Genomic DNA, 14159 nt, shown 5'->3' on the forward strand with positions numbered 1-14159 from the left:
TATTTGTACTTTTTTTTTCTTAACTGCTGAGGTTTTATCAGGTTAGTCTTGCATGGAAAATGGCCAAGATGTCAATTGTCAGGTTATTTTAATGGATTCGTTTTGCTTGCCTCTGCAAACAGCTCAATTCTCATTAACATGCCTGGATCAAATTTGAAAATTTTATGTTTACATTTAAAGTGCTCTGATAAGTGGGTGTTTTGGTAGGCAAGTGTTTATATTAAGACATTGCGTGGCTATTGGTGAATGAGTGGATGGGTAGAAAAAAATCAAAGTAGGCAGGTACTTGCATAATAAGACGTAACACAAGTGGCATCTTTGCTGATTGTATTTCGCTTGTTTGCGAAGTGGTTTTACTCGATAAAGCAAATCCCATCAAATTACAAACTTCAACCAGGTCACACACTCATTAAATCTATTTTATGAAAGATGAATTAATCAATTAAATAGTTGTGCACAAAATGTAGTCAGTATGAGTACCTCTCGGACTTTTACATTAAGATGGACATTCATAGGATTGGTATGACTGTTCATAATTATTTCCATAAGAACTAAAATGTCTGTGATTCACACAATCAATGTGTGAGTAGTTAATATATAACTTAAGAAGCAAGATTTTTTTAAATAAATTTAAGTACAAATAGCAAGTCCCAATACATGCACCTTCTAAAAATAATGCCATGCCAAACTACATTAGTAATACACTCCACCACCCACATAGACAAGAAATATGTCAAGTGTTTTCAAAAACAGAAACAGCATAGCATTGTATAATATAAAATGTGTATGGTAAATCATTGCAACTATATTTGGTTCCTGGTGTCCTTGTCCACTTGGGGGCAGTATAATACAGGCATCAGATAAGATAAGATGCAGTAATCTTTGTTCTTCGCACAGGATAAAGAATATATGACTGTGAGTGTTACATTGTATGTCTGTGACTGTTGTTTTCAAATCCCTGTTGCTTTAAAGGGAATGTGTTGTCATTTGTCACTGCAAAAACTTGGCATGGTTGGCTTTGGCTAGTGGTGGTTGAGATTCATCAGCATATATAACTTATCTTGATGAAAATACCAGCAGCTTTTAAAATCTGCACACTATTACAGACTTTTTATCCAACTAGAGCAATAGAAAAAATCCTTTATATGAAAACAAGAATCAAAAATTGGAGCATTACTTCACAAATTGGCAGATAAACCAATAAAGATAATACGTATCAGGCATTAGAATCATCTTATCTTATCTTTAAAATCCTGAGCAAATATTCACAGACAACTAATGGTGTGACCCCTGACATATTACCCGTCCATTAATTTAAACTGAAAAAACGTCACCCCCTTTAATGCCGAACTTTATTTGACAAAAACAAAGAAAAAAATTGGACTGCAAGTAAACATCGCCCCCTGATGGATAACCATGTGCTCTGCATCATCATCATCATCATATCAGATCAGGAGTGGAAGCACCAAGATACGTCCTAAGGTCCGACATGTTGGATTTAATGATTTTGGCAGGGATGGTCTGCATTTTCAACCGTTGGTAGGCTGCGAACCGATGACAACCCCCAAAAGAGTAGAAATAATTTCCCCCCTCTCTGCCTTCAATCCAAAGCACATCGATGGGAGGAACAACACTAATGTCAGCTATGACCTGCAAGGAAAGCAAACATTTGTCAGCAGGGAGATTTGCAACAACCTGCCGTAATATATTATAAAACAACGTTTCATTTAATCAGAAAAAAAAGCAATGGAAAAAGAAGCAAAATCCTGATTTATTATTATTTGTCACAGACTTGAAATAAAACTTTGCTGTGCTCATCTGTATGTAGGACAGTCATGGAATCAACCACCTTGTTTTTCTTCCATTTGTCCCCAAAAATTTACTTTTGGTCTTACCGGGCATTTAAAATGAACAGAAAACATAAAAACAAGAGTGATTTAATTAATAATTATTATTATTGCCATCGTTAAAAAAAAGCATCTTAATGATTCTTATAATAATAGTAACAACAATAATAATAATCATCATCATCATAATCATAATGATAATAATAATAATGATGATGATAATGATAATAATAATAATGATAATAATAACATCAATGATAATGATAAAAATAATGATACCAATAATAACAATAATGATAAAAATAATGATGATAATAATAATAATTATAATAATAATAACAATAATAATATAATTTTAAGCACTGTATATACAGATGAGGCAGTGGGGAAAATATAACGTTATATTACTGGGTAACTGTACTAAAGTAGCCTACATTTTCCCATCCAGAATTTATCTTGCAGGAAAATACCTTTATTGTATTGACGAGGCTCTGGACTTTCTGTTCGTCCAAAACGGGAGGAAACGGCCTGATGATTACGTTAATCGGAACGTCGGTCACTTCCTGTAGCCCTTTCGAGTGAATCGATCCGAACTCCTCTGTTGTCACGTCAGCTCCTGTACTCATTTTCGTCTGGTTTATGCGACAGAAACCAAACTGGGTCACGATCGTTGTGGTTCCGCGGAACAAACGCAACATCATCCGAAATGCAAACTTGTGCCTGCCTCACTTCCGCGTTTAGAAGCGGGTGGGATCACTGACGTGGTTTCTCGTTGGATATTCTTGCTGTCAATCACAAAAGTGTTTCTACCGAGCCGGTCAAACACAGGTGAGTAGTAAAGTGGATTTTGTGAAGGTAGAAGAAATCAAACATCGCTCAAAATGTACCCAGTATTTTTTTGTCATGGTAGACTGGCTTTTATAATGCCCAACACCAGCGACCACTGGGTCCAACAGTTAGACATCTAAAGTTAAATGCTAACATCACCCCATCTCATCTCATTTTCTGAACCACTTTATCATCAGTAGGGTCGCGGGAGGTGCTGGAGCCTATCCCAGCTGACTCCGGGCTAGAGGTGGGGGGACACCGTAAATCGGGGGCCAGCCGATCGCAAGGCACAAGGAGACGGACAACCATGCACACTCACACCCATGCCGAGGTTGAAATTTAGAATGTCCAATCAGCCTACCATGCATGTTTTGGGATTGTGGGAGGAAACCATAGTACCTGGAGGAAACCCATGCAGGCCCGGGAAGAACATGCAATTTCCACACAGGTGGGCTGACCTGGATTTGAACCCAGGACCCCAGAGCTGTGAGGCCGACACGCTAACCACTCATTCGCCGGGCCGCCCTGTGATGGTAGTTATCAGCATTAATTGCCAACAACTACAATAAAGAAAAAAGTGATCAGTTGATAATTAATTTCGATAGGCCAGCGTTAACAAACCTTCAACACTGCCATTTTTTTTATTTAAGCCAGCTTCTCAAACTAAAACCTTCATTGTTATCCTTTGTTTTACAGTTCCAGTATACTCAACATTAACGTTTATCCTAAAATAATACACAGTAGTGGCTCAAAACGTTCCTTTGAGTACTTGTTCTCTTTTAGACCTTTCAATGTTTAAATCATTATCTTTCTCTAATCAGAAATATGGATGGGGTGGGGCCACTTGCATTTCCAGGATCCCTCAGATCTTTATCCAGTCGGCATTTCGGGTTCCTGCCCATTAATTGACCCGGTGACCCCAAATATGGGTTTAACAAACGTGGAGGAAAACATGGCAAGATGTATTGAATATGGATAGGGGTTGGTGATAAGAGGAGGTGCTGAAAATGAATTTATTTAACAACTCTTTTATTAACAGGCATTTTATTTTGATATTTAGACCAGGGTGCCTCTTTAAAATTCATGCCAGCAATTAATCTGAAAAATAAGACGCCACAAGCCCTCCATCCTGTAACGTCTCTTTTAATGAGGTCGTGTAGACTGTTGCGTGATGCAGGCATTCTGCTTCAAAGTGCTTAACTTAGTACAGTACTGTTCTATTTTTGCAGGAATTTCAAAGAGATGTGCAGGTTGCTGTGGTTACAAACAGAGGACATCTGGGCTTGCATCTTTGCACAGGTAAATCTTCAAAAGATGTGCAGAAATGGAAGCATTGTTGTGTCCAACGCTATAGCTATAACATCTATTAATGAGACAATTAAAAATGATTTCTTGGCCAGAAGAGGCAGGTCATTATATTGAATTATTACAAATGCTTTCACCTACAACGATAGGCCCCTTTTTTGACAGTTAATTGGTCACATGGGAATCAGATTCAACATGTACCTCTATATATAGTCTCTAATCATTAACCGTGCAATCTGTACGTAATTTATCTTTGTAGTGCGAAACAGAGCAAAATACATAAAGTATCGGTGCGGCTATACCAACTATCTCGTGATCATTTATCTAATCTTTGAGCTTTCTTTCTTTTAAAAGAACTCTGAGTTGACACCAGTCTAGTTGAAAAAAAAAACCTTACTTTGCCATAAGGACGAGGGTGTTTGCAGCTGGCTACATGTGAACATTTAGTCAATATGTATGGTGACATTTTACCCCTTAGCGTTCACTGCTTTATTCAGCATCAAATTTGAGCCATTGCTTCAATATCTGTCAGAAAGTGTCATGCACCTTCCCTGGCGAAATAAACAGCATTACATGCAAAAGATGAGACCTTGTCAGTCAACGCATATAGACATGTAAATCATTCGAGTCTTGCTACACTCTGTGCGACCCTCTGCTGTCAAAGCGGAGACGAGTTCTTCTTGCTAACATCTCTCAATGACTACAATTGAGTTAGTCATACAGGTGCAGCCGCAGGTCACACAAGAACTGTTCCCACATAATGATTTGCTGTTAATATTAGATTTTTGGTCCTCGCGGGATTGTCACACTTAGAGCAGTTGGAGAAAATTACCTGCCAGAAATGAGCTATATTTATTTAGATAGCCATACCTCCCCTAACACACACACCTCTCTTCTTTTACACCCTGACATGCTTTTAAAGTGATCATGACTCTGAAGGTGACTTTCGGTTGTCATTCCAAAGCTTTAAGATTGATGGCAGTGTATGAAGTCATGGGAGTTTTTAGCAAGAGTAGATGATATTGTAGTCCAAGGCAAGGCTGGCTTTTTTATTTTAATGATGTGGATTGTTGCATCACTCTAAACCTGCCTATGAAATAATTTCCTCTTTTATAGTGTCTCCCTCTGGAATAAAACCTCTGCTGCCTCTACTGTTATAATGATATCACTTGCCTGTACGGTAAATCTATTGTAGCCTTGTTGCAAAAAAAAATTCTTAGGGAAAGATGGATGCAGTGTTATTTTTTTCCACACTTTATTAGATTTGTTGTAGTGAATTCCCACCATTTAAATTCTAAACTGTATGCATATGTGAGTGTCATGTTATGAGATGTATCAGAAATATTCCAGGAATGATATTACCCAAAGTATATAATCTTCCAAAATGCTTATCCTCACAAGGATCCTGGGGGGTGCTGGAGTCTATTCCAGCCAATTGTGGGCAGTAGGCGGGGGATACCCTGAATTGGTTGCCAGCCAATCACAGGGCACAAGGAGACGATCAACTATTCATGCTCACACTCATACCTAGAGGCAATTTAGAGTGTTGAACCAGTCTACCATACATGTTTTTGGGATGTAAAATATCCGCTTGACTCTCACAATAAGATGAAGTCAATCTGAGGTTACATTCACAAGGATAATGCAAAAGTGATTTTAACTGTCCAACAAGATCGAATTATTTATGAATAAATATATCCCTTTTTTTATGAATAATACGAATAAAGCAAGAAAAGCGAGCCACCGTAGCTGAAGCACTGGGATTGAATGGATTGTGGATTAGTTTGATTGTTTATTGTGAAATTAAATCCGCTTACATGACGCCGTTTGAATGCAAGCCTGTAAATATTATATGCACGCATTTTAGGTGGGGGGAGGGAGAGGATGAGGGAGGAGAGTGACCGGATGGAGCAGAGCAGGCGAGGAGACACTGACAGGAACTTTTAATAACTGCTTTGTTTGATTGTTCCACGCTCAATAAGGCGACTGAAAAAGCATTGCCGACAAACTGTATCTTGTCTCGCTGTGATCTGGTGTGAAATGTTGATGCAGCCACTCGGTTCGCATCCTGTGGGCGATGCGGACAACAGACACATCTAATCTGTGCACAGATGCTATGTAATCCTGGCCAGCAGCAACAGAGTAGATAAATAGTGATGTTATCACGTGTTACTATATATTGGTACATGAAGATGCGGGACTAGTAATGTTACCCACAAGTCATAATACAATTTACTAGTTTAAAATATCTCTGTTAAAGTTAGATGTGTAATGCACAAAATTGAAACTCTTTTATTTTGGTTTCAATTACAATTGACGTATTTACACCATCAACCTTCGACAGAAGTCATCCTATCTGCTGATGAACTATGATAAAGAAAGCATTATTAGATTAATTTGTTAAGTGCAAATACTTTAACAGTTCTGGATTAGCTACAGCTGTATTATTATTTAGGATATATTTGAGACCTATAAATACACCAATGCAATCCAATCGGCTAAAAATGTATGCATGAATTAGTTTTTCTTAATTCTGCAAAGGTTGATCGAAAGATTTAGTGATAAATGTAAGATTATCTGTCTAAGTTAAGGTCTGGGTAAATAATTACGTCAAGATGTCAAGGTCTGACATTATGATTTAGCCATCAAAAGTAATCCTGAAAGGTGGTTGATGGTTGATCCAAATTGAGTGTTGGGGATTCCCAACTCAGTTTTTGTAGAATCCAGTGACAAAGGTTTGACTGAGGTGCTACTTGAGGGAAGCATTTGTTTATTGGTTGTAATAAGTGCTTGCTGCCTCTTGTCTCTGACAACGGAGAGATGACACAAGCTGAACGTTTGGACTTGAGGTTCAAAGAACTTGTCAGTCACTCCTAACCTGCCACCTGGTTGACGTTCCAGTTCAGAGTTGAAGCATTCATTGAATGTTGGGGGATCACTGGGCAACCCCTAGAGGCCAAAGGTTCACTCTTTAGAAGAGGTTATACATGAGCATTCTTGATGCCTTACACAACCCCTGACAATTTGTACATCAGTGAGTCTCAATGTTTGGTAGAAGAAACACTCATGACACATCATTCTCCCCGTACGTGTGTGGGCTTTCAATGTTATGATAAATTCTTAGAATGTGATGGTTATTCAACCAAATGTATGTGTTGGATGGTATAGTGCAGTGGTTTTCAAAGTTTGTATTTTATTTTTATTTTTTTATCACCACCCATCAATAAATGCCACCAACCCCCCTCCACCGAGCGCCAGAATGACAATAAAAAGTTTTTAGAGGCACAAAATGGAGTAACGATTAGAAACTACAATTGTATTTAATTTTAAAAACAGGCAACAAACTGGATGTATACAGGCACGTCGGTCTAGTTGCAGCGACTGGGGAACGCTTAATTAAATCGCCCCATTCATCCGGCCTTTCTACCAACAGCAACGTCACATTTGTCTGTAATTGCTCCAACGTCCCCATATGACTGTTTACTCGCCAGCGCTCCCTCGAAAGTTCATATCGCCCCCCGGGGACTGTAACGGCCACTTTGAAAACCTCTAGTCTAGTGTATTTCAAAATTATTAATAAGTAATGCCACTGCCTCAAAACGTTCATATTACTTGAACAATATGTGTGCTGTTCAAACTGCCCCATTTTCTTTCTTTGAACGTGGTGAAGGTGCAGAGATGCTATTTAAGGCGACCCACGGCCCCCCTTGACTTTTGCCTGAGCACTGATGACAAGTTTTAATATAATAGATGCATAAAAATGCAATTCTGACACCACTTCAAATAGTGAAGCATACGGATGAGGTGGACCCTGTGCCAACAGAGAGCCGAGGAAACAGATGGGGTTTCCGCAAACCCCGCAAACATCAAGAAGAGCGAGTTAAAGAGCTTGGCAGTCTCACTTGATGAAACACAGAGGAATGGAGTTTTTAATGAGCAGCTCTCCTGTGATGCACAATGTGCACGGAGTAACCGTCCACTCCATAAATGGTCACTTACAGCTGCATGTGCCCAGGACAAACCCTACCCTACGCAGCCGCTTCTCAGCACGGGATCAATTCTGTGTGGTTTGTTGCAGTTTGGTGGACCCTTGTACTAACAGTTCTGGGGTCGAGGGTTTGATTCCAGGTCGGTCCTGACTGTGTGGAGTTTGCATGTTGTCTCCGGGCTTGCGTGGTTTTTTTCCGGGTACTACGGTTATCTCGCACATCCCGAAAACATGCTGAGTAGGATAGTTGAACACCCTAAATTGCTCCTAGGTTAGATTGTGCGTGTGAATGGTTGTCCGTCTCCCTGTGCCCTGCAATTGGCTGGCCACTTATGAATTGATGCAGTTAATCTTTGAACAAAAATCACTCATGCTTCCCATACATTTATCCAAGCAGAACAAATGTTAAATGTTTTAGTGTATTGTTGTTGAAGCTGCCAGTCGTCAAGTGTTCTGTTAACAGATGGCGTCACGTTTACACAAAGCATCATTGTGGGGGCGGGGGAAAGTGACGACTTCAAAAGTGTTAAACCTAAGTCATGCTAGTTGTTCGTTGTCTCCTCTGGGAAGAAGATGATGCCACCAGTTGCAATTAGTACATTTAATCCAACGTTTATGAGCCCTCAATCTCACTTTTGTCTGCTTTAACTGCTTGGGTCAGATTATTTTTAATCACCCAAATAGCTATAGCTACAAAAATCAGTGTATTGGTTTAATACTGCTTATATAGATTATTTAGGAAAATGGGTAAAATTCTATTTCAGTGTACACTATGTAAAGCGTGTTAGAAATGTTCTTCTGCGGTTAGCGTTAGATCTTTTATAAGTAGGGATATACCCTTAGATAAACGAACACATTTTTGCAGTACTAAGCAAATCCTGAATACATTGGGTTATCACTGACAATACCTTGACTCAGGCCGCTGTTCCCATTAAAGGGTATTAAACATTTCCCCATTTGTACCAATTCTACAATGTATGTACACTGTGTATTGATAATTAGTATATGGAAACATTCTCTTCCAGTTTGAGAACAATGGTGTGTATCATAAGTATCGGTTGTGTTTTAAGCGAAGAAACGACAGCATAAAGGTTATGTGAGCACTCCCTCGCTGCGGAAAACCTTGCATCGACCCCGGTTCCTCCCTCAGAAACTCGTCATATTTTCTCTCAAATGATGATGTTGTCCTCAGGTCAATATCTTTTGAAGTGTGAGCATAGCGTGCTCAATTTTTCAGGTTGGTTTCAATAATTGGCTTGATATGCCACGCTCGTGGGCGGCAGCGGGCGGCGGTCTTTGTTGATGTGTTCGCTGGGCCGCGGCTTCCTCACCTGTGTCACGGCGCTGATGAGCTCATCACAGCTGTTGCGCAGGAGCACTTTGCTGGCACAAATGTGATGTAATTGCGTTCCACCAGTCCCTATTTTACAGTCTGTCGCTATGTAATGAAGGCAGTTATTTACTCGCGTCATAAAACCTGATATCGAGCAACATGTGGCTGGATGGAGTTGGAGGCGTTAAAATGGACAACTTCCTGTTGTTTCTCCACCGCAATCAACATTTAAACACAGTCTTTTACATAGAGACCAGAAGACAATGTGTATTAATCAATAATATTGATATTTATTTGTTACAGTGAAATTGAGGTCATGGAGGACACTCAAGGACACAAGCAAATTGTTGCACATTCCCTGAGACCCAAATAAGGAAAGCCCTAGAATAATAAATACCACTTCGCATCATCATTCATTTTTATTTTGTTGCTATATTTTTCACTGTCTTTGGAGTCACTCAGAAAGAGTCGTTGCCGCATAAAATCAATGTTCCATTAAAAATTTAATGGGCAGGGAAAAGCTTTAAACAGATGCTAGGGTTTTTCATAATGCAGATGACTCAGGAGCTCTTATTTAAAGCAGCTTTCTACCCACTCAACAATAGCTTGTTGACATTTTTATGGCACCTAGTGCGGACATTTCAAGAAAACTTACAATACAGCTCTTAAAACTGTTCAAACAATGACAGAGGGAGCACCAGCTGAAGGCACATGACTGTCATAATTACTTTGTGACTTAATGTTGACTAAGAATTTTTTTAAAGACTCCTCTTCTGCCATGTGTTTCACAAGTTCTGTTCATTCAGTCACAATTCAACAGGAATAATTTATAAATTATGAGTAAATAACTGGTCCGCAGATATGGTGTCCAGTTCTGCTTTCGACAACACACTAAAACGTGGGAGCGTGTTGATTTTAGTGATGAAAAAGGCACAACTATTTGCCTCAAAACTGACTGATATTAGACAAACTGTGGTACCTCTACTTATGAACCTCTCTTCATACGACATATTCAGGTTACGAAAGGCTTCAATGGGAATACATTGTCTCTGCTTACAAAAGAAATTACACTCTACGAAACGGGAAATCTCTAAAATTCGAACACCCTAATGTAGTATCCTGTATTTTATTTTGAAATTGGTGCAATAGAGTTGCTCACCCAAAACTCCACTGGCCTCGCATTGACGAGGAGGAGCTTTGTCTCCACAATGCACTCTAGGCAGACGCGAGAACCGGCATGAGCAGGGTAGCGGCCACTGTGTGCAACAGGGTAGAACCGTGCAAACCCGAAAGGCAGCGAATGTGGAAAGCACAATGGAAACCCCAACAACAGGTGAAATCTGTAGGTAATTTATAAAGTTCAAGCCTCACAGAAGAAAATGCAACACATACATTAAAAACCAAAACAAACCCCCCAAATGGAACTCAACCTTAACACATAAGGCCATTTTCTTTATGTGTTCTAGAGTGTGGACTTTAAACCAGGGAATGATATTTTATAGCATGAATAAAAGCTCAAAAAAGTCAAATTTGCATGCCTTTAAAAGTAACTTGTGCTGGCCCCACAAACAAATAAGTAGTTTAAAAATCATACAATGTGATTTCCTGATTTTTTTTTTTACATTCTATCTCTAATGTGTACCCATGATGGGGAAAATGACAAACCTCTAATCTTTTTAGTTGGCCTCCCTGTGTATGTGTATATACATTTACTCTTTAGGCAAATTGTTTATCATATTCATAAAGAAATAACATCAGACTTTCAGGTTGCTTGTGCTATTGTTTTTATTAACGTTTTCATTGCTATTGTCTTTGTCATAAATTGTAGTAGAACAAGAGAAACCAAAACACCCGCTCAGCAATCATGGCTTAAGTTTCTTCGTACTCAGAGAGTGAGAGGAAGAGAGAGAGAGAGAGAGAGAGAGAGAGAGAGAGAGAGAGAGAGAGAGAGAGAGAGAGAGAGATAGTGAAAGTGTGATAGAGAGGGAGAGAGAGAGTGAAATAGAGAGAGTAAAGAGAGAGAGAGAGAGAGAGAGAAGTGAGAGAGAGAGAGAGAGAGAGAGAGAGAGAGAGAGAGAGAGAGAGAGAGAGAGAGAGAGAGAGAGAGAGAGAGAGAGAGAGACAGACAGACAGACAGACAGAGAGCAAGAAAGTGGAAAATCTTAATCTGTTTTTTTTTTCCTTTGAGAGCCATATGGAAGGTTTCAAGCAGCCAACCATATGTTGAAGGCTTTTGTCATGGAAATCATATTTATTTGGCACTTCTCTTTGCACAGCCGAGCTGGGCACATAAAACAAAGAAAGAAAGAAAGAAAGAAAGAAAGAAAGAAAGAAAAAAAGCATGATCAATTCTTTGAGAATACACTGGTGTTGTTGCCTTGTCTTACAAATACTAGTTTGGAAACCAAGACACTCCCTGATTCACGTGGCCACCCAGATTGTAATTGGTACCTGTTTTTGTTTTTTCATAAATAAATAGAAAAAGAATGAGACAGCATGGATAGAAAAGGGCAATTCAATGTCTACATGCATATTATTGCTGTGATGTATTTACAATTCTATGTACAAATTGGTCAAAGAGGAACAATGCTGCACTGGGTCTCAATTTGGACGTGGCGAGCTGCCTCCTCAGTAAAAATGTTAAAACGTTAAAATGTTTGTGATCTGATCTGCTGCCACTTTAAGATGCAAACTCATTCAGCCTGTTGCACAACCACATATAATGTTTTTAGTTTCCTCCTCTCAAACCCTTGATCCCGCATGGTAAACCGCAGTCGCCAGCTTTGCAAAAACATTTTTTTATCTTTCCCGCACTGTAGAATATAAAAGCAGTGCAAGGAGTGATTTGTGCGTGGGTTCAAAGTTCAATAATCCAGCGACGTGCCAAATGGCGTTTTATTTTTCGAGTGAAGATAGGAGACAGGTGGTTGGATGCTCTCACGCGGTGATTCAGCTGCAGTGCCGAGACAGCCGTCGACAGATAAACAGAGCGGAAACTCTTCATTTCTTCCCTTTTTTTCTGTTTTAGCCTTGCGTTGGTTTCATCCATTTGAAATATGCAAATGGCTGACAGTGCATTTGCCTGCTGGTGCTTGACCTTCCCCTTGGAGGTTGCTCACCAACTCAATTACGCTCCCTATCTGCAGTCTGTCTGCAAACACCTGTTATCCTCCCACACTCGGCCGCCCTCTGTCAATCCCACTTCAACACGTCTCATCCTCCGTGGGACTGTTTACAGGCAGTCGGGATGAAGATGGCTGATGGGGTACGGGGGAGCTAGTAAGGGGACAAATGACTGGGCGCTGGGATGTGCGTTCAAGCGTGCCGGGTCTTTCAAACCAGCTCAGAACTTGCGAGATGCATTCCCTTTCCACTTTTTTTTTTAAATCTCACCGGGACACTTTTTTTACACAGCTGCTCTGTAAACCGATAGAAACGATAACCCGCGATGAAGCGTGTAAAATAGCAGCCTCTCGTTGCAGCAGCAGGATCATTATTGCTTTTGCACCTTTGAAACCTTGATGTAGCACAATCACACCTACATTACCTGACTCTAATTTGATCCAATATGAAGTATCATGTCTGAGTCGAGGATTTAGTTATTGCCTGAGTTGTTTTGTTCCGAAAACCTGGTGGGCCTGAGGAGGAGCGTCTGAACTTTTCGCGGAGACAAGGTGTAGAATATTTGGCCTTTAAATTGTAATTGTTTCTTTTTATTGCCCTAAATTGAGTGGAAAAACAAGACAGCTGCGATTGGGATACATGTCGCGAAGGTTATTGCCACAAAAGAAAAGACCAAAGTAGTTCTGCATTGCGGTGATGCCGTATACATTGTTCCTCTTTAAAAACTAAGTCCCTCGGACTCTCTACAGTTGTCATGCATATAAACATTTCATCTTTGAAGAGCAGCAGCATCTTACAAGTTCAATGAGTGTTCATTATTTGAAATAATAAATAATAAATTAATACATCGCAATCGAGTCTTCAATAAATACCCCCCAAAATAAATAATAAATAGATAAATAAAGTATTTACATGATAATTAGATGCAGCGAAACAATGGACGGAGCTTTGAGCGACGTATAAAAGAGTCGCTTTGTAACTGAGGGTGGGCGAGTGTGTGTGAAGCGTCAGCCCGCGGTCACACCGGCCGACGAGGAGACCCTCAAACGTTGCGTGAGGGGCACTCGTTCTCGGAAAGACGGTGCACCGAAACGGCGGCTGACGCTCGCCCGCCACCGACTTGGAGGAAGAACGAGTGTTTTTCTTTGCTATAGACACAGGATACCCTAAAAGTGACGGAGACCTGTTACACAGGCCTGCCGCTGCGCGTTTGAAGAACGCAGCTCTGACAGAATCCAAACACTTGTGGCATGTGATGGCCAAGGGCTTCTTAAAGTGTCTGGGATACCCACAGTTACAAAGATACTTTCCGATCGAGGGATATCGAGCACAAAAAATAATTTTAGAAAAATCAAATAGAAAAATAACATTGGTGTGGAAAAGGGGGTGGTCTTTTTACCTTTTTAAAATGATCTCCCCTTCTTGTTTTTTGCAAATACTGTTATAGTTCACATTTTCATAAAAAGTTGGCAGTTGCAAAAGAATTCAATTCTTAGCAAATAAAAAGCAGCATAAAAATACAAGAGGTCATTTTGTCTCTAAAAAAACCCCCAAAGAACACTGTCCTTTTTATGTTTTTTTTTGTTATTTTTTTCATTACTATTTGCTATAAAATATCAGTAATCTAAATATTATTACTATTGATATTAGTATTGTCATTGATAAAAATTCACATGCCAGGCCTCATATAATTGAGCGTGTGTATGCGTGAGTTCGTGTGTTGTGTTTACGTGTG

At 39.7% G+C, this 14159-nt stretch overlaps 1 protein-coding gene and 1 long non-coding RNA gene across 2 annotated transcripts in view; one reads left to right on the forward strand and one right to left on the reverse strand.

Annotated features, from left to right (window-relative positions):
- Positions 1-398: 398 nt before the first annotated feature.
- srxn1 (sulfiredoxin 1 homolog (S. cerevisiae)) lies at positions 399-2595 on the reverse strand. Its single transcript, XM_077616670.1, has 2 exons — positions 2318-2595; positions 399-1650 (listed from the first exon to the last, which is right to left on the reverse strand). The coding sequence occupies exons 1-2, from the start codon at positions 2546-2548 to the stop codon at positions 1441-1443; spliced, it is 441 nt and encodes a 146-aa protein (XP_077472796.1). The 5' UTR covers positions 2549-2595; the 3' UTR covers positions 399-1440.
- LOC144086674 (uncharacterized) overlaps positions 2336-14159 on the forward strand; it is a 32769-nt gene continuing 20945 nt past the window's right edge. The window contains exons 1-2 of the long non-coding RNA XR_013304553.1: positions 2336-2675; positions 3905-3974. This is a non-coding gene — a long non-coding RNA (uncharacterized LOC144086674). The remainder of the gene's footprint in view (positions 2676-3904; positions 3975-14159) is intronic.

This window comes from Stigmatopora argus, chromosome 1 (genome assembly GCF_051989625.1).
Source record: "Stigmatopora argus isolate UIUO_Sarg chromosome 1, RoL_Sarg_1.0, whole genome shotgun sequence".
Classification (NCBI taxonomy): Eukaryota; Metazoa; Chordata; class Actinopteri; order Syngnathiformes; family Syngnathidae; genus Stigmatopora; species Stigmatopora argus.